This window comes from Culex pipiens, chromosome 1, assembly GCF_016801865.2.
Source record: "Culex pipiens pallens isolate TS chromosome 1, TS_CPP_V2, whole genome shotgun sequence".
In the NCBI taxonomy this organism is placed as follows: Eukaryota; Metazoa; Arthropoda; class Insecta; order Diptera; family Culicidae; genus Culex; species Culex pipiens.
In genome coordinates, this window is record NC_068937.1 from 14,464,121 (window position 1) to 14,489,321 (window position 25,201).

Genomic DNA, 25,201 nt, shown 5'->3' on the forward strand with positions numbered 1-25,201 from the left:
CTAATATACTGTGTACAAAACAATTTACAACAACATTCCACTATTTTGACAATCAAATTGTTGCAGGTTTGGGTCCGTAAGTTTGGCAATTTTGGAATAAGAAGACAACAACTTCTTTGGTTGCTGTGCACCCTTAAGTATAAAAATTCAGTTTTAACCAATAGCTTATATTTTAATTTGTTTTATTTTATCACCATCGGAAAATTTTACATAATAATCAATGTAGACTTCAAACTAAAATGAACTATTGACGAGATACAGCGATTTTACTGAAAAAAGTTTGATTTTGCGCAGCACTCGGAAGTTCATGGTGTACTTTTCATCAAAAAGGAATGAATCTCGCATAATTCGGTTTTTATATGTGAGAAACTTATTTCGGATTTGAATTCATAGGACAGAGTGCAGTGCAAAATCAAACTTTTTTCAGTAAAATCGCTGTATCTCGCCAATAATTCATTTTAGTTTGAAGTCTACATTGATTATTATGTAAAATTGTCCGGGAAACACGATGGCGATAAAATAAAAAAATAAAAATATAATCAATTGGTCCAAACTGAATTTTTATACTTAAAACGTTAAAATATAAAATTAGTGGGCATTTAAGGGTTAAAATTTTATTTTTATCGAATTCCTTGGACAATTTTCTATAAAATGCAACCTGTAGAAAGTATTTTGCTCAAATAGTTGCAAAGTTATGATTAAAAGAAAAAAAAGTTTTTTAGAAAATCGCCAAAAAAGAGGGCGGTGCCAAAAATAGAGGGATGGTCCAATCAGCACCAAACTTGGGATTTCTGTTAACTATCGATAGATGAACGTTCCCTCCAAGTTTGGTCCAAGTCGGTGAAGGTCGAGTCCAAAAGTGTACTCAGTTGACCTGGAATGACCCATATTCTGTAAGATTTTGTGTGATTCTGTGTGGTTTTTCGTGATTTTGTGTGATTTATGATTCGACTTGATTTCAGAAAATCAAAAAAAAAAACAAATCCCATTTTTCCGTGCCCACGTCCCGGAAAGCCTCAGAACAGCTGATATCATCCTTTTCGCCCCCTTCGATCCCCGCTTCCTCAAAGTTTTCGCCAGATAAAATCATCACCACTTCCACAGGAAACCACGCGAGACACCGCACCACACTTTTAAGGTGAAACGAGCCGTGGATTATGATGGCGATGCTCTCTTTCCCCCTAGAGGGCGGTAAAAGTTGAAAGATGAATTTTTCCCTCAAAATCGAGCCTTTGATCCCAATTTCCCCGTTGTTTTTCTGGTTTGTTCCTGAGCTATTTCCGGCCATACCGAATGCATTAGTGGAGGTGACGGGAAAATTTATATGTGTGTGCGTGAGTAAATTTACGATTACGAGGATGAACAAGTTTCCCCCTTTCACTTTATTTCGTGGAAATCGAACGATGTGGTCCCTTCCAACAATTACACAGCAAAGCTTCCCTTTTGTGAGCGAGGAGGGGTTCAATAACAGTTATTATCGATAGAGTTATGGTGAAGAGTCAAAAGAAGTCATAAATTTTCGGCTTTTTTATGAGACTAGATCGAATGACTCTCACTGGAATGACGTTTTTGTGAGGTTAGAAAAGGAATCCACTAATGCAGTGTTCATTAAAAGTGACTAACGAGACGAAAAAAAAAGTGTTTGGGTCCAGGATCGAACTCAGGTTTTCGGCGTGACGGTCGCGCGCGCTACCGCAGCGCTGCGCTCGCTACAGGTAGAAGAAGCGCTTTTAAGCAATGCGGTATGGCAGAAGATCTTTTTGTCGATTTAAAGCGAAATAAACGTTTTTTCAAGATATTTTTTCTGGTGATTTGGAATTCAACCCTGAAACGAGTAGTAAATGCGAGCAAAACAGGGATTTTAATGAGATTCCTTGCGGTTGCATCGCAGTTTCTGCAGAGCAACGAGAACTGCCGTTGGTCGGTTGTTCTAAATCCGGTATCGATGTCTCATTAGTCCTGCGTCCTAATTGGCAAAGTTTGAAATTTCCCGAGCCTACACAATTCAATAAAAACGTTCTCCCACAAATCTTTGACATTTAAGCAATCGACATTTCGCCATCGAGCATCTTCGCCGAAATCCCTCAGCTTAACTTCTCTCTTCCGGCGGACTAAACTTCGTGGAAATGGTGTTCCTTCGCCAACGCGCGCTTAAACGCATCCGACGCCCACACAACTCATGTCCGTGACCTTTACAGCGGTGGAGATTTTTCTCGGAAAATTCGGCAAAGTTCATCGTTGCTGCTCACGCGATTTCTAATCTTCAAATCTCGGGTGTTTGTTGTGCACTTTTCTGTTTTTCGCTGAGGGGAAAATGCCCTCCGGAGAGGGGAAAACACGAAAACCCATCATCACAGGTTAGTGTGCTCGTCAAACGGATCTTTACTCTTGGAAACAGACAAGAAGATCTAGGATTTCAAAATTCTGGAAAAAAACATGAATGGTGACTTGACTTCATGAATTTACTTCATGATTTGACTCCATAAATTGACTCCATGACTAGCTTCAAGATTTGACTCCAAGATTTGACTCCATGACTTGACTCCAAGACTTGTATTCAAAACTTGACTTCAACATTTGACTCCATGAATAGACTTCATTAATTGACTCCATGACTTGATTCCATAACTTGTCTTCAAGACTCGACTCCATGACTTGACTTCATGACATGACTCTATGATTTGACTCCATGACTTGACTTCATGACTTGATTTGACTCCATGGCATAACTCCAATAGTTGACTCCATGACTTGACTCCATGATTTGGCTCCATGACTTGACTCCATGACTAGATTCCATGTTTTGACTTGACTCCATGTTTGACTCCATGACTTGACTCCATTATTTGACTCCATGACTTGACTCCATGACTTCATTGCTTGACTTGACATGACTCCATAACCAAAGTATTATTTTTTTTCTTAATATTCGAAAAAGAAATGTTTTAAATCAAGACAATAAAATGATATTGTTTTAAATGAAAACTAAAAAGTCTTATAAATTTCATTCAAAAGCTAAAAAAAATAAAGGGATGCCAATTCTTGATTTTTTGCCACTGATTGAATAGTTTTTAACATATTTTTCTTTCATAAAATGAGACCAAAAACAAATTAATTATGTTCAAACAAAATAACCTAGAAAAAATGACGTAGGACTACTCATTACAATTTTTGCAATTAATTTATGGAAGCCGTTTTCATCAAAATTTAAAAGGTTTTTAAATTAACTTGACGTGCTAGAAACTTTGAAATAATGGTACAAAAATTATTAAACAAATTAGGCAGAAAAATACTCCATGCCTTGCCTCCATGATTTGACTCCATGTCTTCACTCCATGTCTAGACTCCATGAATTGTCTTCAAGACTTGATTTCAAGACTTGACTCCATGAATTGACTCCATGAGTTGTCTTCAAGACTCGACTTCAAACTTTGACTCCATGACTTATCTTTAAGACAAAGATTTGATTCCATGAATTGACTCCATGACATGCCGTATAGACTTGGCTGCATGACTTTACTTGACAACAGGACTTGACTCGATGACTTGACAATATGACTTGACTCCAAGACCAGAGCCATGCCATGACTCCATGACTTGACTCCATGTTTTGACTTGACTCCATGACTTCATTGCTTGACTTGACATGACTCCATGACCAAAGTATTATTTTTTTCTTAACATTCGATAAAGAAATGTTTTAAATGAAGACAATAACATGATACTTTTTTTTAAAGAAAATTAAAAAAATCATATAAATTTCATTCAAGTGCTTGGCCAGTAATTGAATAGTTTTTTACATATTTTTCTTTTATAAAATGAGACCTAAAAATCAATTTAATTATGTTAAAATAAAATAACCCAGAAAAATGGCGTAGGACTACTCATAACATTTTCCTCAAATAATTTATGAAAGCCGTTTTTATCAAAACTCTAAAGGTTTATAAATTACCTTGATGTGCTAAAAACTTTGAAATAATGGTACAAAAATTATCAAGCAGAAAATTACTCCAGGAATTAACTCCATGACTTGACTCCATGCCTTGTCTTCAAGACTTGACTTCATGATTTGACTCCATGACTTGTCTTCAAGACTTGACTTAAAAATTTGACTCCATGAATTGTTTTCAAGACGAAAATTTAACTCCATGACTTGTCTTCAAGACTTGACTTCAAAATTTGACTCCATGGTTTGACTTCATGATTTGCCATGACTTGACCGCAATTTGATGGTTTTTAACTGTCATTTGACTACAATTCAACCAATTTAGATCTCCAACTGTCTCTGGCCCAAATCACGCACAAAATTTGAAGCATTCCGAGAGCGAAAAACAGAAACCTAACACAATTTAATTGTGACGTTCATCGTCCTTGATCCAAGCGTAGGTTGTGCGTGTGGGCGTCTCCGAATCTCTTGAAAGTACAAGAAGAGTTTAGACTACTACCGAGAAGCCCCCAGGACGGCCGTTCATGGTTTTGCTGTTGACGTGCGCGCTCGGTACACCGGAGACGTGCTACTGAATAATTCTCGATTTTGATGAATGAACCTCAGCGCACCCACGACTTCGACGATTTCACGTGGAATTTTACAAGAAAATCGTTCCTAGAAGCGTCGAAATGGCTCTTTCATGTGTCGTGATTAATTTAATCTGCTCAATTTGCCTTTTCGTCAAGACTGGTGAGGATGGCATTGCAGTAGCGAGTTCGACTCTCAATCAAATCTCAAATCTGACTCAAATCTCGAAAAATACAACTTTTTTCTTGATGCTTTCTAGACAAATTGTAACTATTACATCACCACAAAAGCCGCCGCAAGCCATTTCAATTCCAACTGCTCGACGTTTCCACCCACTCTTTGCGGTTTTTTCACTTCAAAATTTAGATTCAATTAATCGCGCCCGAATCGATGATGGCGTGCCCAAACTTTCCGTTTCATTTATACCGCGGAAATCGCGCCCACCTTCTTTTCCGTTTTCCGTGGATTGGTCATTTACAATTTTTCGCACGCGAAAAAAAAAAATCAGCAGCCGAAAGTTATGCGCGGTCTCAATCAAAAGTGTAACGCGCGCGCGTTACATGGCGATGGAGGAAATTGCATCGCGGCGTGTCAAATTTGACGTTTTGCGAAGCAAAAGTAACCCTGGGTTGGACTTAACAGGGTTGCCCAATTTTAAGACTGCGTTTTGCTTAAAAAATCGGCCTAGTTTTATAAAATCCAAAGTTTTTTATTTTATTTTTGAAGACAGTGTTGGCAGTTCGTCAACTGACTTAAAAGATTTTTGATTTTTTTTAGCAATGAACAAAAATGTGATTCCGGAATATTTTTTTAATTAAAGTTTACCACACTGGATTGAATTTGATAACATCCGATATTTTTAAATTTAATAAATATCATGTCCACAACTATGAAAAAGCGTTTTCTAGATCTTTTTCAAATATTTCTCTAGGAATGTTGAAGACAAACACACGAAAATGGCAATAATTAATGAAGTTAAGAAATAATGACGTAGGACTATCCGTAAATAATTACTTTTTGTTGAACTTTGAAGAATGTAAATAAGTCAATAAACCTGGATACTCAACTGATTTTGGAAGTATTTTTCAATACAACATTACACATTTCACTACGGTGCTGACAATTTTGACAATGCTAGCAGATCTTCAATATTCAGCTTTCATTCGAAAGTTTATTGAAGTATCTTTCTGAAAATGTCTAGGATAAACCCATTGGATAGACAATGGTGATTTAAAATGTACAAATAAATTCGGCTTATTATTTATAAATTATAATGATGACGTAGGACTACACCCAAAATATTATTTTTGTCATAATATTCGATATTAAGAAATGTTTCGAATCAACAGAATGACATGATATTTTTTTAAATCATAATTTAAAAAGTTTTATAAATTTCACTAAAAAATTAACAGTGATGCCATATTTTCAATTTTGGCAATTGATTGAAAATTTATTTTCATATTTTTTCTTTCATTAAATGATAAAAAATTATAAAACAAATTATTTCTGTTCATGCAAAATATCCTTACAAAAAATAACATAGGACTACTCATTATTTTTTTTTTTCTTCAATTGATTTATGGAAGTCTTTTCCATCAAAATTTTAAAGGTTTATAAATTAACTTGGAATGCTAGAAACTATGAAAAGTGTTGTCATGTCTTCAATAGGTAGCCCTCATGCGAAAGTTATTAAAAATACCTTATTTAAAAACTAGAAAATGCAATAATGGATCAAAAATTATTAAATAAATGAGGCAAAAAAATATATAGTGACGTATTATGCTTTTTCAACTAATTAAATATTGAAATTCGAGACAATAAGATGATTAACCGAGGTTATTTTCATCAAGTTAGAAATTTCAAAAAAAAAAAAAATCATTGCCAATTTTACAATTGCTAGCCCTAATTTTAACGTTCCTCTTTTTCTTAAATTTTTGTTCTAAAATGTATAATGTTCCATGAACAGGTAATAATGAATTTAAATTGCAAAACAAAATAAGATAAATAATAATAGTTATATTAACTTAGGACTACTAATCCCAACCTAAGAACAAATAAAAATATTCAGACTCAAGATCTTCATATGATTTTGGAAATCATTTCAGAATTGAAATGGTTTTATATTTTTTCAAATATGGTCTAACATTGGACAGTGTTGCCAGAATATAAAGGTCTGTCTGTCTTAAGGACTTTGAAATAAAATTGAAAAAATGACGTAAGACTACTTTTTTGGTTTAAATATATTTTTTAAACTTCTGGTAAATGATAAAAAATAGGTTTTAAGTTCAAAGAAAACAATGACGACTACTTTCAGTTTAAATTTACAAAAAAAATCCCATTTCGATGGAGGGTTAACGAAATTAATAAAAAAGCGTTCAATTGTTATCACTCAACTTCACTGATTAACGAGTAGAACGAGTGGTGCCTTCAATTGAAGAAATAAAAAAACGCAAACGGAAGAGGAAAAAAAAATATCAAAGTCAATAAAAGCCACACTTTGAGAGGTGTTGCGGTTGCGCTCGAGCGGACCCTGATACACCGGGAAAGCTGATGCAGATGAAAGTGAAGCCAGTCGGTATTTTCGTCGATGATTGCGGCATATCGGACGGACAGGCCACCGCGATGAAGTGCGGCGCGGGCTCGTTATCGGGTTTTGATGTTATTGCAGCAGTGTGTGAAGAGTGTTCGTCTGTATGTGTGTGAGCGAACAATGGACGCATCGAGCAAATTGATTTCCGATCTCGTTTATTGGTTTACCACCTAGAACAGTAGAGGCTTTTTAACGAAATTCCATATTTAACGAACTAATCAGTCCGTGTTTGTGGATGGGATTATAATTTTAGAATTCAAATTTAATAATTAGATTCCGATCGCTCCGAAAACATAACCTCACTTCATTGAACCGGATCGGTGGATGGAATGCGTTAATTGTTTACGGTTGGCAGCACTGCCACGAGCGCGATGTTTATAAGCTCCCCATTTCACAGTGGAGGCATCACCGTCACCTCTTCTTTTAACTCACTGCTTGATGATGGAACAGAATGCTTTCTTCAGAACGGGGATGATTAGATCGAACGGCACGAACTGGTGTCGATAGTGGATTGGAACGTGTTTATGAGTGTATCAGCAGAATGAATGTAAACAAACAGTGCCTGGTTTTATGATTTTGAGATGCATTCAAACATTGGACTGCGAGAAATGGAAATCCAATAACTTGCTTCGCACTTTAGATGGCACGCGACTGTTTCCTGGATCGGGGGAAAATTTGGGTTGAATTTCTAGGAATTTTGATGTTTCGAAGTTTGATTATTATTTTTAGATTGTTCAGTCTCTTCAAATTAATATGTAGTTCTACGTCATCGCTTTTTTCTAATTCGTATTATTATCGAATAGTTATAATACTATAGTGTTCCGACAACACTGCCACCAAGTCGACATAGGTCGCGAAGACACGGCAGGGTCACGGCACACGCAGCGCTACACAACACAACACAAATATAAACATAAACAAATTATAGTAAAGTAGAAACAAGAGAGGAGGAAGTAAACACGAGTAAAAGTAGGGACGAGGACAAACAGAAAACGCGTTGAACGAAGAAGTTGGAGGTTTCCACGAGCAGGAGAGTGTTTAGTGATTGTGGCTAACGAAGGACAGTTTTAGTGCACAACAGTTAGAACGGGGCATGCAGACGTGTTCACGAGTTGGTTAGACGATCACAATAAATCCAGTACGGACTTCGAAACGGGTCGGCCAGGACGAGACAGTTCGGACAGGACGGATTGAACAGTACAGTACAGTGGAGAACAGGTAACACGTAATTTACTACCAAAGTGAACAATGACAATTAACGCTCATTGAAACACAGAACCGCGCGACAGGCAACATAAACTAAAAACGCCCGGCAAAGAGGTGCAGTCGTCACCGCTGGGGTAATTTGTGAGTTGTTACACAGATTAAAACTTAGAACTATTTGTAAATAAATATTAAAATTATCGATAGGTTGCCAGTGTCGAAGGCGGAGCGAGAAGGTTTCGGTACAAAACGGTACAAAAACAAACCAATCAATGTAAGACAATTTTCAAACAAAAACAAAACAACGAACTAAAATTGAATTCTAAAATATAATTACAGTTTGATCTGCATTAGCTGATACAAAATCTGGTTTTATTTGCCGTCCGAACACTATAGTGTTTGAAAAATTACAAGATTCACAATTTTAAAACAAAAAATGACGTAGGACTACTCTTATTTTTTTAATTCGATGAAGTTATTAAACAATAGTTTCAATTTAAAAAAAAAGTTTATCAGTTTTATCATTTTTTAAAATGATTTCATTAAGATGCAATTGAGACTTTGATGGCGTATGACTAACTTTCAGCAAAAAATGATAAACGATTTTGTTCGAGATCATTACAAAAATACTTCGATTTGAATACCATCTTTTAACTATACAAAAAAATGGTAATGACCTAGGACTACCTCCAAATTTGTAGGATTATTTTTAGACAAATATTCCATTTTTTTTAAATCATTCAAATTCAACCCTTTTTGATCCATCAAATCTTAAATCTAAAAATCGAAAACTGACGTTTATTGTGCCGATCAAATCTAGTCGATGAAAGAAGATCCCGACATCGTGTTTGATACGGCAAGCAATATGCGGTGCCTGTCGAAATAAGCAATAATAACGCGCGCGCGTACAGACTTCATGCATCGAATGCAGCATCACTCATCTGCATTGGGCGGGAAAAGCAAAACGCTACTCGTCAAAAACTTGGTTGATCCACTTGATTACACTGAGAGAATTTTTGTAATGAATTTTATGACATTTTTTTCATGATTTCAAATTTCATTTCTGAAATTACACCAAATTTTATTAAAGCAAATTATTTAGAATTAATCAGATCTGCAATAAGACAAATAAACTCAAAGTTACGATTTTCCCCAGTGTCCACGGAAGCAACACGTGCTAACGTTAGAAACTTCATCCTTCGTATGATTTGTCGGTGGTGCTAAGGCGAGAGATGATGGTGTTGATGGTTATGATGATGATGCAAGCTACAGCTAATACACAGTTTGGTTTCTGTAGCGGAGAGTCCAAATAACACGCAAGAAATTGTTTCATTTCGTTCTGCGAGGCCAGGGCGTCGCGACGCGCTCGGTTTGACCCAAATTGAACACGTGTCCAGAACCAGATTTCCCAGCCCGGAAGCGCAAGCATTATTAAGGTTTCGCAACGGTTTGGTTCTGGGTGTGAACGACCACCCCAGAATTTTCGCACTTTCCCAAGAGATTCCCGACTCGTGATGGAGTCTCAACATTCCGGAGATTACAGTGTTCAAGAATCACATGGTTTGTTTTCAAAACAAACGATTAATCTCTTTCGGGCCGAACATGAAGGGGGGTCTTCACATCATGCAAGTCATTAATTATGGGTCCGGGATGCGCTCCGACATCTGCATTGCATTACCATAAAACTTCCCGGATTTGTACCGCGCGGCTAATCCGGGTTGGGGTCGTCAACCCGGTGAATCGTTTATGGTGATTAACAATTTTGTTTTTAATTACAAGAGATTTTCAGTAAAATAATAACTAATTCGAGAAATTATAGGCCAAAATTTTGATCTTCATTAAATACAAATTTTTTTCGTAGTCCTACGTTATTTAAAAAAAAAATTTTGGCTAAACATTTCGATAAGTTATTGAAAAAAAAATCGTTCAAATTTATTATCACATTTTCAGGGCGCACGTAGTCCTACGTTAACTGTGTAATAAAAAGTACTTAATCGACCATTCTCTTAAAGCAATCATTGAAAAAAATACTAACGTAGAACTACTTTGAAACTTTCCATTCTTCTTTAGAATAATCCTCTTAGAATTTTGCAAAAATAATTATTAAATTGACGTAAGACTACATCACTTTAAATTAATCCACAATTACAAAATTAAGGGTAAGTTTTATTCAATCTTGAATATTCATATCATTATCTAACGCCAATCATTCGCAAGCAAAATGATAACTGTTCTCAAAATATCTTTAAATAAAAGTTCATATTTACATAAATCCCCTCAGATTATCTTTTCCCAAGCAAATAACACCACAAAATAACCCACCTAATTACCCTTTAATGTTGCCCTTCAGCCCAAAATACACTCTATCCATAACCTCAAATGAAGGCAAAATATTCCCACTGAGCGGAAAAATGTCGGGAATCCCCGCCGCGATACCGTACAGAACCCGCCGGTCGGAATTTTGTGCCCAAACAAAGGGGTCTCGGGCACATTTCGCGAGACAAGACCAGTTGCCAGTTGATTGCATCGTATTTCGCCGTCTCGGCTGTCATTAATTAGTCTAGCTGAGCGGCTTTAATCGGGTTTGGTTTCTGAAATTTACTAATAAAAATGTGTTTTCAAGCTGTTTTTTACTGAAGTTAGGATTCAAAACAAGGGCGTCTACGTTATTTTAAAGTTCCAACAATTATACATTCTATTCATATAGACGCCCTTGTTTACTTTAAGAATATTAGAAAAGTTAAAGGTTGCATTGAAATGATCTTTTATGAGCTATTTTTTAATTTCTGAATAAAAACAAGGGCGTCTATGTTGACTTTAAATCGAATCTCACTACATCACAGCACTTTTCCCCGTCGCCAGACACCATTTCCAATTGCAACTTGTAACGAGCTGTTAATTTTCCCACCAAACCCCTGTCTTCTTTTTTTCCTGCTTGGTTACGCGTGTAAACAGACTGGCAACCAGTCTCGAACCATGGTGGAATCAAATGATGCGGAGAAACAACCGCCAAAAATTGGCCCGAAATTGAGATTAATTGGCCGCTGCTCTGGATTTCGCTTTCGCACCACGTCGGGTGTGTTACTTTTATCACTTTCTTCTCACCACGGAGTTGTTTTGGACTGGACTTTAAAATTTTCCAGCTGGTTACCTGCGGCATGTCTTCCGCGGTAGGCCAAATTTTCCGGAGATTGGCCGTTCCCGCTGGATGCACTTGGCTGAGGTTTGTTTTGGCGGCTTGTTTGCACTTTTTGAGGTGGTTTGGTTTATCAGTTTTGTTAGGGTTAATTGAGTGGTGATGAGAAACGTTTAAGTTTAAAGCTGATTGAGTTGTGAGCAAGGGCGTCTATGTGAATGGTCAATTCACTCGTTTTTATTGAACCCAAACGTTCTTAAATAAAAATAAAAACCCTTTTATGATCGATTCCCTTTGCAATTTATACCATTCTTAACGTGTTCTTAAAATAAACAAGGGCGTCTATGTAAATAGGATAGTTTTTTTCTTTTCAATTTTACGTAGACGATCTTGATCTTGAATCAAATAAAAATAAATACAAAAAAAGATTATTTTTTGTAGCATTTATTACTTGTTATAAATGTAAACAAGGGCGTCTACATGAATACAATAGTTTGATGATTGATTCAAAATCATCATAGACCTTATTGTTTTTGGATAAAAATATCATAAGGTCAACTTTGAAAGCAATTTTTACTATTTATAACATGTTTTAAATGTAAACAAGGGCGTCTATATAATAGAATATATAATTAATATATTTTCAAATCAGTTTAGACGTCATTAAAAGCGAAACTTCAATAGAAAAAAGCTTCCATTTCACTTTCACTTTCCTTCCACCAACCAACAGCAAATCGAGTTGTTCTACAAAATGAAGCTTATTATAAGCCCTCGCTGTACGTCCACGTTAATTGGTCACTCGGACACGTTTCCTGGAATTGCGGGGCTTCCCGTGTCGCGCTCCGCGTGGACAATTGCCAGCGGATTAGCAATCCCTAAATAACCTCATTTCGCGACTTAAATAACCTGGCAAGGGAAAGTGATTTTACGCCTGCGGCGCCCCTAGCGGTCACTAGTTGAACTCAATTGCAACACCTATATTAATGGTGCCTTTGTTCGGACCACGCGAATTCTGAATGACTTAATAGTTGGCAGATCTATCGACCTGCCCCAACCAGACCATACGACGTAACAAACAATGGCCGCCATTGTGTGAACCGTTAGGTGAAGAAGTCGTTGGCACGTCGTAATTTTGGATTGCCTTGCCCGGTGATGATGATGATGGACGCGTTCGGTAGATGAAGACGTCCGGCCGAAACGAAGAGATGCCCCAGTTTGTTGCATTGTTGTTCGTTTTGAGAGAGCAAAAATGGCTAATTGTTCGCTCGCTGGAGCTGTTGTATACATCTTTCGATCTGTCTAACCTTCTATTAATATTTCTGTTTGTTTTTCTTTCTTTTCAGCAGAACCGCAAATGCAGGCGCCCCGCTTCACGACGCAACCGTCCTCGTCCGGGTCGATGGTGAACGAAGGCCGGACCAAGATTCTCCAGTGTCATGCGCTAGGTGAGTGGGCAATTTGAAGCAAGGGCGTCTATGTGACGTAGTAGGGTGTCGTTTTGGTGACAGTTCTCAGTGCGCCATCTGTTGGAGAATAGTGTCAAATATCGGGTAGTGATTTGCAAAAAATGGACTGTAATGATAGACCTTATGAAAGTCTGGGAATCAAAACAAGGGCGTCTATGAGATGCTTTTTTGGGGTTTCATTGGTGACAGTTCTCACTGAGCCATTTGTTGGCGAATAGTTCAGATATTTGGCAAATGCTTATCAAAGTCGAACTGACATCAAAGAGTCTATAGATAATGTGATTCCAAACAAGGGCGTCTATGTGATGTTTCTAATGGGGTGTCGTTAGTCACTGTTATCAATGAGTCGTCATGAGCGAATAGTGTTTTATATCGAACAAATGCTTTCTAATATCTGACTGACGTGATCTGTTCTGTCAAAACAAGTGAATCGAAACAAGGCCGTCTATGTAACTTTTCCAAAGGCGTTCAAATCTATTTTAGATTGAGGTCAGTCACCAACAAGAGTCATACAGTATCCAGATTTAAATCGGCTTGAAATTCCGTCATTTATTCAAAATGAATATTTGAGCAAGGGCGTCTATGTAGAAAGCTATCAATTCCTTCACTCGAATAAACTTCAAGCTTCACTTCTTTCCATATTTCCCCTCCAAGAATCGACAAAAAGAAGGCGTTGAGCCGCTGAACATGTCACTCTCGCCAACGCAAACAATCCATCTGGACTGAATGCCTTTATACAACATAACAGCACACATAAAAAAAGAGAGTGAAAAATGAGACCAGCCACAACTTCCCGTCCGGACACTAATCGTGAAAGAAAGTGCATAAAGTGGACAAACACACGGCCTATGGCCGCAGGCAGACCGACACGGAGAAGGGCCTTGCCGGCTTCCTTCCGGTTGATTGCCGGTTGGCACCTCGGCGAAGTCTATTCAGGACACACTTCTTCGAAGTGTGTGTGGTGAAGCGTTCTAATGGAGATATGGGGCATAGATTAAAGGACGTAAAACTTTGGAAAAATAGAAATTTTAACTGAAAGCGCCATCTATTAGTCAGTAGCGACTCAGTTTTCAAAATCAATCTCTGGTAGTGCCACCTGCGGTTAATAGTGAAACTAATTTGTCGATTTTTTTTATTCAAGCGATGGTGGCGCCAAATTGACAGTTGCGGTCAATAGCTTAACTAAACTGTAAACAAATGGACCTTTTTGTTTAACGTTGCATCAAAATCAATTTTAACGTCGATTTGTCTATGTCTCAGCTCTAAGCCTGGTCGTTCGTCGGTGACCAAGACGATTTGTGTCCTGTTTTGACTGAAAGTCTGTGGTTACGGGTTGGCCCGGCAAACACCAGACTCCTTTTATTTCTTGTTTTTTTTGTTTACCTTTGCTGGCCGACATCGTTTATTTTTATGTCGAGCTTAAGTTAGGTGAACGCACGTGGGGCACGGAGGAAAATTTTCACTCAAATGTGCAAATAAAGTCTGATGATTTTTAAAAGTTACTTTTCTCTTCAAATCATCGGAAAATTTAAACGAAAATCAACCAAACTATTTCCCTCCGTGTCAACAACTTGTGGTGTGAACCGCAAAAAATAAGCCGATAAAAGCGTAGACACACGGAGGGAAGTTTGCGCTACAGTAAAAAAAAGGAAAAGTCAATTTTCCCCCCAAATGGGTCGACATGCCGTGGTGGATTTGAAAAATGGAAAGTCCGCCGCCAGTAATATGTCGGCGTTGATACCTTCGACTTCCCGTAAGCTCCACCGTTTTTTTTTGCCAGTGGCGATACATTCTGGAAAATTCGTGGAAAACGCAGGTGGAGTTGGGTAAGAAAGCTTTTTTAGCCTTAGGGGAAAGTCGCAATTGGAGTGGAAAAGCTCGTAGAATGGAAGTAGAATTTGGTAGATTTGTAACTCTTTTTAAAATATTTTTTAACAAAAAATTGAAGACAAAAAGGTAAAAAAGGCAAAAAAGACCAAAAATAACAAAAAAAGACAGCAAAAGACAACAAAAGATAAAACAAGACAACAAAAGACAACAAAACACAATAAAAGACAATAAAAGACAACTAAAGAAAAAAAAGAAAAAAAGACAGCAAAAGACAACAAAAGACAACAAAAGACAACAAAAGACAACAAAAGACAACAAAAGACAACAAAAGACAACAAAAGACAACAAAACACAACAAAGACAATAAAAGACAATAAAAGACAACAAAAGACAACAAAAGACAACAAAAGATAACAAAAGACAACAAAAGACAACAAAAGACAACAAAAGACAACAAAAGATAACAAAAGACAACAAAAGACAACAAAAGACAACAAAAGACAACAAAAGACAACAAAAGACGACAACAAAAGACAAAATTGACAAAATTGACAAAATTGACAAAATTGACAAAATTGACAAAATTGACAAAATTGACCAAATTGACAAAATTGACAAAATTGACAAAATTGACAAAATTGACAAAATTGACAAAATTGACAAAATTGACAAAATTGACAAAATTGACAAAATTGACAAAATTGACAAAATTGACAAAATTGACAAAATTGACAAAATTTACAAAATTTACAAAATTTACAAAATTTACAAAATTTACAAAATTTACAAAATTTACAAAATTTACAAAATTTACAAAATTTACAAAATTTACAAAATTTACAAAATTTACAAAATTTACAAAATTTACAAAATTTACAAAATTTACAAAATTTACAAAATTTACAAAATTTACAAAATTTACAAAATTTACAAAATTTACAAAATTTACAAAATTTACAAAATTGACAAAATTGACAAAATTGACAAAATTGACAAAATTGACAAAATTGACAAAATTGACAAAATTGACAAAATTGACAAAATTGACAAAATTGACAAAATTGACAAAATTGACAAAATTGACAAAATTGACAAAATTGACAAAATTGACAAAATTGACAAAATTGACAAAATTGACAAAATTGACAAAATTGACAAAATTGACAAAATTGACAAAATTGACAAAATTGACAAAATTGACAAAATTGACAAAATTGACAAAATTGACAAAATTGACAAAATTGACAAAATTGACAAAATTGACAAAATTGACAAAATTGACAAAATTGACAAAATTGACAAAATTGACAAAATTGACAAAATTGACAAAATTGACAAAATTGACAAAATTGACAAAATTGACAAAATTGACAAAATTGACAAAATTGACAAAATTGACAAAATTGACAAAATTGACAAAATTGACAAAATTTACAAAATTTACAAAATTTACAAAATTTACAAAATTTACAAAATTTACAAAATTTACAAAATTTACAAAATTTACAAAATTTACAAAATTTACAAAATTTACAAAATTTACAAAATTTACAAAATTTACAAAATTTACAAAATTTACAAAATTGACAAAATTTACAAAATTGACAAAATTTACAAAATTGACAAAATTGACAAAATTGACAAAATTGACAAAATTGACAAAATTGACAAAATTGACAAAATTGACAAAATTGACAAAATTGACAAAATTGACAAAATTGACAAAATTGACAAAATTGACAAAATTGACAAAATTGACAAAATTGACAAAATTGACAAAATTGACAAAATTGACAAAATTGACAAAATTGACAAAATTGACAAAATTGATAAAATTGACAAAATTGACAAAATTGACAAAATTGACAAAATTGAGACAAAATTGAGACAAAATTGAGACAAAATTGACAAAATTGACAAAATTGACAAAATTGACAAAATTGACAAAATTGACAAAATTGACAAAATTGACAAAATTGACAATATTGACAAAATTGACAAAATTGACAAAATTGACAAAATTGACAAAATTGACAAAATTGACAAAATTGACAAAATTGACAAAATTGACACAATTGACAAAATTGACAAAATTGACAAAATTGTCAAATTGACAAAATTGACAAAATTGACAAAATTGACAAAATTGACAAAATTGACAAAATTGATAAAATTGACAAAATTGACAAAATTGACAAAATTGACAAAATTGACAAAATTGACAAAATTGACAAAATTGACAAAATTGACAAAATTGACAAAATTGACAAAATTGACAAAATTGACAAAATTGACAAAATTGACAAAATTGACAAAATTGACAAGATTGACAAAATTGACAAAATTGACAAAATTGACAAAATTGACAAAATTGACAAAATTGACAAAATTGACAAAATTGACAAAATTGACAAAATTGCTAAATTGACAAAATTGACAAAATTGACAAAATTGTCAAAATTGTCAAAATTGACAAAATTGACAAAATTGACAAAATAGAGGGCCAAATGTTCTTTTTACTCTTAAAGTAACAATTTCAGCCCTCATTACGACTTTCGTTTTGAAACATGTAACCGGTTTTTCTTTTCTCAATTTAACCGCGCTCCTTGAGTTGAGCAACTGACAAAGCGATTACATCCAAGAATTCTTCGTTTCATTACCATCTCAGAGTAAACCTTCTCGCGGAATTCAGCCCCTTTGAAGTGAAATTGTCCGTGCAGTTTTCTTTAGAAGTGTAATTGCATGAAATTTAAAATCTATTCAACTCAAAATAAATATTTGTGGGGTTTAGTTCGTGAAAACTTCCACAGTTGGTGCTACTGAATATTTGTTTGAAATTAAAACTGAGACACTAGCGCCATCTATCAATCACTAGCGTTTTTGTTTTTTTAATTAAGCGATAGTGGCGCCAATTTGACATTTGCGGCCAACAATGAAACTACACTGAAAACGAAATAATTCAAATTGACCGTTACTTTTGAGTTTAGTCAGCTTATAAAAACAACTGTCTGAAGATCTAGTTCAATGACTGCTGATTGTATCAGCTCGAGGAGTTCGTCGACCAGTTCGTCGAGCTCATCTCCGGGACGTCACGCAGTTCAAGCAATCACATCAAAGGTTCAATTCATAAAGGGATCGTTTATTTTACGAGAAACCGGCCAGCGAGAACCCATTAGATACGACTCATTTGGATTTGGCGGTTTTTATGAGCGTGATTTGGCCGCCGAGAGAAGAGAGCGAAAATTGAATCATCAATCAGGGAGTATTTTTTTTCTCGCTCTTCCTCGAAGTGCTCGTTGATTGAACGAAACCGCGAACAATCGGAGCCATTTATTTTAAGGTTGGGATCGCGGGATTGATGACCACCACTGCCAGGGGGTCTTGAATTTTTATTGGTCAAGTGTGACTTCGTTGTTGACTTTGTATGATTAAGCATTTTTTTTTATAATTTTGAAAAAATAAAGAAGCTGTTAAACTGGCAACACTGTCTTTAAAAATGGAACTAAGTGTTGCCAGTTCTCCAGTTTCAATTTCCAAAACAAACATCCTCTTTTTTTCAAAAACGTTGACACCATTATCATTTCGCGCCCAATGGCTCTCAATTTATGGCCTCCGAACCATTTACCACTTGTCTATACAGTTTCCCCTTAAACCCTCGCGGGGCCAACTTTTGTGGCGGCGCATCCATTAACAATTTTCCCATCTCTCGGAGACACTTTTACTCATTTTGCGCTGGCTGGCTGGCTGGCTGGATGCGAGAACCATCTTTCAAACCATTATCGGGAAACAAGAAGAACAACACAAAAAAATGCAGCAAAAAATACTAAAAGGCCGTTTGCCACTGGAGTAGATTTTTATTCCCATTGAGCACCCCCTTAATGAAGCTATGCATAAAACATAATGTTTTGCGCCTCGCCGGAACCGGAAACCACACCCTCGTGTGGTTGTTGTGTTGCCAACTTGAGCGGGGGTCATTTGAAAGTTACGCATTTTAACGTTTAAATGATCGAAATTTAAATTGGTTACGTAATCTACGAATAACCCCTTGTCGAAAAAATACCCGAACATTATTAAATAACCTTTTATTAACCGTAAAATATATAATTTCAAACACGTTACGTAATCTACGAACAACCTTTTTTGAAAAATAGGCAAACCAACAACCTTATTACGTCACCTACGAATGCACCCTTCTTCAAAAGTGAATCTGTTTTGTGGACTCCTTTCTGGAGCCACCACCGACAAACCACAAGGAAAGTGTGTCTAACCGGAAGGCGTAGACACGCGTCTCGTGGTCACCACCACCAGTTGGTCGGGTTTTGGTGGTTTTATTGGCAAGGGGGTCATCCGTTTTGGAAGAGGATTTGCAGTCATGTTTTTTTTTCAAACTCACAGCTGCACCTCAGACGTAATTTTCTGTTCGAAACCATTAATCAGCAATTTAACGGTATTCACCACAACTGATTTACAAGCGTTTGACAGTTGTTTAAAACTGTCACAATGAACACTAACGAATTTGCACGTGCACAACTAGATGGCTCTAGTGAGGAGAGACTGAAAAATTAAAAAAAATAGTTAGAAAATGTACGTCTGTTTGTCTGTGACTGCACCTTTTTTTCAACTGAAGAAAATTTGAACGTGTCTTGTCTAGTTTCCAAACCAAGTTTCCCGCAGTGGAATACCACCTTAAGTGCCAACTCCTGGTGGCCGTTTTTTGAACTAGTGGATTTCAAATTGACCGTTTTTTAAAGAGTGAAATGGCACTTCAAAGAATGAAAGATTTTCTTTTTTCAAGCTCAAAGCGCGTTAAGAACTGGTAATGAAACGAAGAATTTCTTCAAGAGCATTAAATACGCGTGATCACTCGTTTGTGAGCATGGCCGTGAATGTAAACGTTTGTCAGTTGGTTGGAAAAGGAAGAAATCGAGCATTTTTTTGCAATTTTCAAGCGGATGTCTTAATGATGGTGAAAATTCCGTTGGATGTTAATGAAAGCGTTTTGTTTGTTCTGTCAAAAAAAATTGTATAGTAGAATTTTGAAGAGTGCTATCTAAAATTAAATTTAAGCCTTTGCTGATTTTCAGATAAAACCAATATTATTTTTATTCAAATTTGCCTACCATTTCCAACAATCTATAAGCCCTCAAACGTGCCGCGAAACAGCTCAATCTAGGCAAAGAGTTGAGGTTAAGCTGAAATATTAGCTTTTTCTCCCCCGTCCCTTTGTTCATTCTTCCTCACCTTTCCAGGTGATTTTGTATCATTTTTCATTCATAAATCCGGTGCATGCATGCGATATGGGATGGACTGCAATGAAATGAACTTTTTGTGCGATGGGTTTTAAAACAACTTCCACACCTTCGTGTTCGAGGTGCACTGGAATCACAGACAAACGGATGTTAATCATTTAACATTTTAATTAAAAATCACTAGAGCCATCTAGCTGTGAAAACAAGCTGTGGTGAATTTGAATTTGTCGTGGTGAGTTTTCAAACATTCAAAATGACCGTTAATTTATTGACCCAAGTATTTTTTAAAGAGATTCAAGTCTGGTTGTCTGTGCTTGGAATGGCGAAATGGTGCAAACATGAGATACATTTGCCCTAACCACATCCCAAACTGTGGTTAGATACCGAAAGGAGCAAAAAAACGTTGTAGGGAAAAAAAGATTAGCCCTTTTTGCCTTTATGATTTTTTTCACTAAAATTTACTTAATTTTTGCTAGATTAGCTTGATCATTCAAAAATTGTCATTCAAAATTGTCAAAATTGTCAAAATTGTCAAAATTGTCAAAATTGTCAAAATTGTCAAAATTGTCAAAAATGTCAAAATTGTCAAAATTGTCAAAATTGTCAAAATTGTCAATTTTGTCAAAATTGTCAAAATTGTCAAAATTGTCAAAATTGACAAAATTGTCAAAATTGTCAAAATTGATAAAATTGATAAAATTGACAAAATTGACAAAATTGACAAAATTGACAAAATTGTCAAAATTGACAAAATTGACAAAATTGACAAAATTGACAAAATTGACAAAATTGACAAAATTGACAAAATTGACAAAATTGACAAAATTGACAAAATTGACAAAATTGTCAAAATTGTCAAAATTGTCAAAATTGTCAAAATTGTCAAAATTGTCAAAATTGACAAAATTGACAAAATTGACAAAATTGACAAAATTGACAAAATTGACAAAATTGACAAAATTTACAAAATTGACAAAATTGACAAAATTGACAAAATTGACAAAATTGACAAAATTGACAAAATTGACAAAATTGACAAAATTGACAAAATTGACAAAATTGACAAAATTGTCAAAATTGATAAAATTGACAAAATTGACAAAATTGACAAAATTGACAAAATTGACAAAATTGACAAAATTGACAAAATTGACAAAATTGACAAAATTGACAAAATTGACAAAATTGACAAAATTGACAAAATTGACAAAATTGACAAAATTGACAAAATGGACAAAATTGACAAAATTGACAAAATTGACAAAATTTACAAAATTGACAAAATTGACAAAATTGACAAAATTGACAAAATTGACAAAATTGACAAAATTGACAAAATTGACAAAATTGACAAAATTGACAAAATTGACAAAATTGACAACATTGACAAAATTGACAAAATTGACAAAATTGACAAAATTGACAAAATTGACAAAATTGACAAAATTGACAAAATTGACAAAATTGACAAAATTGACAAAATTGACAAAATTGACAAAATTGACAAAATTGACAAAATTGACAAAATTGACAAAATTGACAAAATTGACAAAATTGACAAAATTGACAAAATTGACAAAATTGACAAAATTGACAAAATTGTCAAAATTGATAAAATTGACAAAATTGACAAAATTGACAAAATTGACAAAATTGACAAAATTGACAAAATTGACAAAATTGACAAAATTGACAAAATTGTCAAAATTGATAAAATTGACAAAATTGACAAAATTGACAAAATTGACAAAATTGACAAAATTGATAAAATTGACAAAATTGACAAAATTGACAAAATTGACAAAATTGACAAAATTGACAAAATTGACAAAATGGACAAAATTGACAAAATTGACAAAATTGACAAAATTTACAAAATTGACAAAATTGACAAAATTGACAAAATTGACAAAATTGACAAAATTGACAAAATTGACAAAATTGACAAAATTGACAAAATTGACAAAATTGACAAAATTGACAAAATTGACAAAATTGACAAAATTGACAAAATTGACAAAATTGACAAAATTGACAAAATTGACAAAATTGACAAAATTGACAAAATTGACAAAATTGACAAAATTGACAAAATTGACAAAATTGACAAAATTGACAAAATTGACAAAATTGACAAAATTGACAAAATTGACAAAATTGACAAAATTGACAAAATTGACAAAATTGACAAAATTGACAAAATTGACAAAATTGACAAAATTGACAAAATTGACAAAATTGACAAAATTGACAAAATTGACAAAATTGACAAAATTGACAAAATTGACAAAATTGACAAAATTTACAAAATTGACAAAATTGACAAAATTGACAAAATTGACAAAATTGACAAAATTGACAAAATTGACAAAATTGACAAAATTGACAAAATTGACAAAATTGTCAAAATTGATAAAATTGACAAAATTGACAAAATTGACAAAATTGACAAAATTGACAAAATTGAAAAAATTGACAAAATTGACAAAATTGACAAAATTGACAAAATTGACAAAATTGACAAAATTGACAAAATTGACAAAATTGACAAAATTGACAAAATTGACAAAATTGACAAAATTGAGACAAAATTGACAAAATTGACAAAATTGACAAAATTGACAAAATTGACAAAATTGACAAAATTGACAAAATTGACAAAATTGACAAAATTGACAAAATTGACAAAATTGGCAAAATTGACAAAATTGACAAAATTGACAAAATTGACAAAATTGACAAAATTGACAAAATTGACAAAATTGACAAAATTGACAAAATTGACAAAATTGACAAAATTGACAAAATTGACAAAATTGACAAAATTGACAAAATTGACAAAATTGACAAAATTGACAAAATTGACAAAATTGACAAAATTGACAAAATTGACAAAATTGACAAAATTGACAAAATTGACAAAATTGACAAAATTGACAAAATTGACAAAATTGACAAAATTGACAAAATTGACAAAATTGACAAAATTGACAAAATTGACAAAATTGACAAAATTGACAAAATTGACAAAATTGACAAAATTGACAAAATTGACAAAATTGACAAAATTGACAAAATTGACAAAATTGACAAAATTGACAAAATTGACAAAATTGACAAAATTGACAAAATTGTCAAAGTTGTCAAAATTGTCAGAATTGAGACAAAATTTAGACAAAACTGAGACAAAATTGAAACAAAATTGAGACAAAATTGAGACATAATTGAGACAAAATTGAGACAAAATTGAGTCAAAATTGAGACAAAATTGAGACAAATTTACAAAATTGAGACAAAATTGACAACAAATACCCAAATAAGAGCCTTCAACCCTAAAAAAGATAACCAATCCAGCAAACCAGGATCGGCTTCTCACCTCGGGGGCAAACTTTGCTCGATGTGTCGCGTTCGGCACTATACACAATCCTTAAATCCTTCTTCCAGCTGACGTTTTATCCTCGCTTGCTTGCACTCATTCTGCTGCCTACATTCAGGGGCGCTAGATATCGTTCATTATATTTATTCCGTCTCTGATGGTGTCTCTTTTCGTTTCTCGCAGACGGATGTTTTTTTAAGGTGCACATTTTTTTCCAGTTCAAACGCTTTTGAAGCCCGTCTCCTATCGGCTCCTGGCCAGGCCGGATCGTTAGTGCAATTTTAGAGAGACAAACCCCGACCGACAAAGCTTCTTTCTGGTTGAACAAAGTGTTGGACCTTTCTTTTTTTTAATTCTGTCTCGTGTCTGCCGTTTTATTGAATCCCCTCCATTGCGGGACGAGGATTTTCGAGCAAAAGACATGTCGGTTCCAAACGAACTTTTTCGAAAACCTGGCATGAATCGGTTTAGTCCGGGCCAGAGGGTGGAAATAAAGGAAATAAAATGCAATTTGCGTGTCCGAAAGTGCACACACGCCATTTAGGGAGAACGTGCTTCATTTGGCAGTGATTGATGTTATTATTTCGTGTGTCTGTGTGTTTTTGTGGCGGGTTTTTGTTTCAGTGTTGTCACAACAGAGGCTGGTGAGCAAGTAATTAACAGATTGAATAGGGTTGAAATTGATAAGGAAGGCCATAAAAAGAGTATTGTCGTGATGATATGATAGCAGTTCTGAATACAACTATTTAACTTGTTTGAAATAGAATAATAAGATAAATTACGTGAAATAACAGTGGATATTTTTCTCAGTGTAAAAAATACGCTTTCTTCATCCAAACTATCTTTTATGATTTTGACAATCCAAGCTTACTCACTTGAGTAACTTGTCAATTTAGACGTTTTTCACTTAAACTCTATTCTTATTTTTATGGTTATGAATGTGTGACAAAATCTCGAAGATCATAAGGTCGAACTTTGAAAAAATGTCTCAAATTTGTGAATTTATTTTTAATAACATTTTGGGACCTTTTTAAACTTTTATATGAGCAGTTTTTGAACACATGTTGAAAAATAGATGGATTGCAAACATATTTAAATTTATAAGTTTTTAATTGTGTTTTTGTAATAGTTTTGGGATAATTTTAAAATCAAGCTCAACTTTTGGAATGGTCCAAAATGAATAATATTCCCCTAAAATTAATAAATTTCATGTTTTAGGCAAAACATGACAAAATAAACCATTTAAAAAAATCTTTTATTGAGAAGATCAGAAAATTTCGCAAAAGCAACAGAAATATCGCCAGTGGAAAATTAAATGCTAAGAAATTAATTTTCCTCGATTTGAAGGCTGTAAAAAATTGTAAATTTTCTCAACTCTTCACAATTATTTTCAGCTTTTCTTCTAAGAATTATTTTTTAAACTCAAAAAACCTGAACAAAATTCGAAAATTTATACCTAAAAGTAGCTACAACTTAAAAACGGTACATTATAACAAAAAAATACATTTTGAATTTTTTTTATCCAAATTTTTGAATTTTTAAAAATCTTTGTTTTCAAAAATTTATATTTTCAAGTTAAGTCATATAAAACGTATAAAAAAATCGAAAAATTCAACAGCACATACTTTTGGGAAAGCAACTTTTGGTCATAAAAACATAAAAAATTAGATATTTTTTTGCCGTGTACGTAATCATAACCTACAACTTTGCCGAAGACACCAAATCGATCAGAAAATCCTTTTTCATGATACAGAATTTTATACGCTTACTAACCCATTTTGTATGACCACCCCCCAAATGTAAAAAAAAATAATCGCGAATCAAAATCAAAA

General features: G+C 34.0%; 1 protein-coding gene across 5 annotated transcripts in view; it reads left to right on the top strand.

Annotated features, from left to right (window-relative positions):
- Positions 1 to 25,201, top strand: part of LOC120425317 (protein sidekick) — a 157,473-nt gene that overhangs the window by 83,469 nt on the left and 48,803 nt on the right. For 4 of the 5 annotated variants that reach the window (XM_039589789.2, XM_039589792.2, XM_039589793.2 and 1 more), the window contains exon 3: positions 12,792 to 12,893. In XM_039589789.2, the coding sequence (XP_039445723.1) occupies positions 12,792 to 12,893 (102 nt within the window). The remainder of the gene's footprint in view (positions 1 to 12,791; positions 12,894 to 25,201) is intronic. The other variant, XM_039589790.2, reaches the window with a different exon arrangement.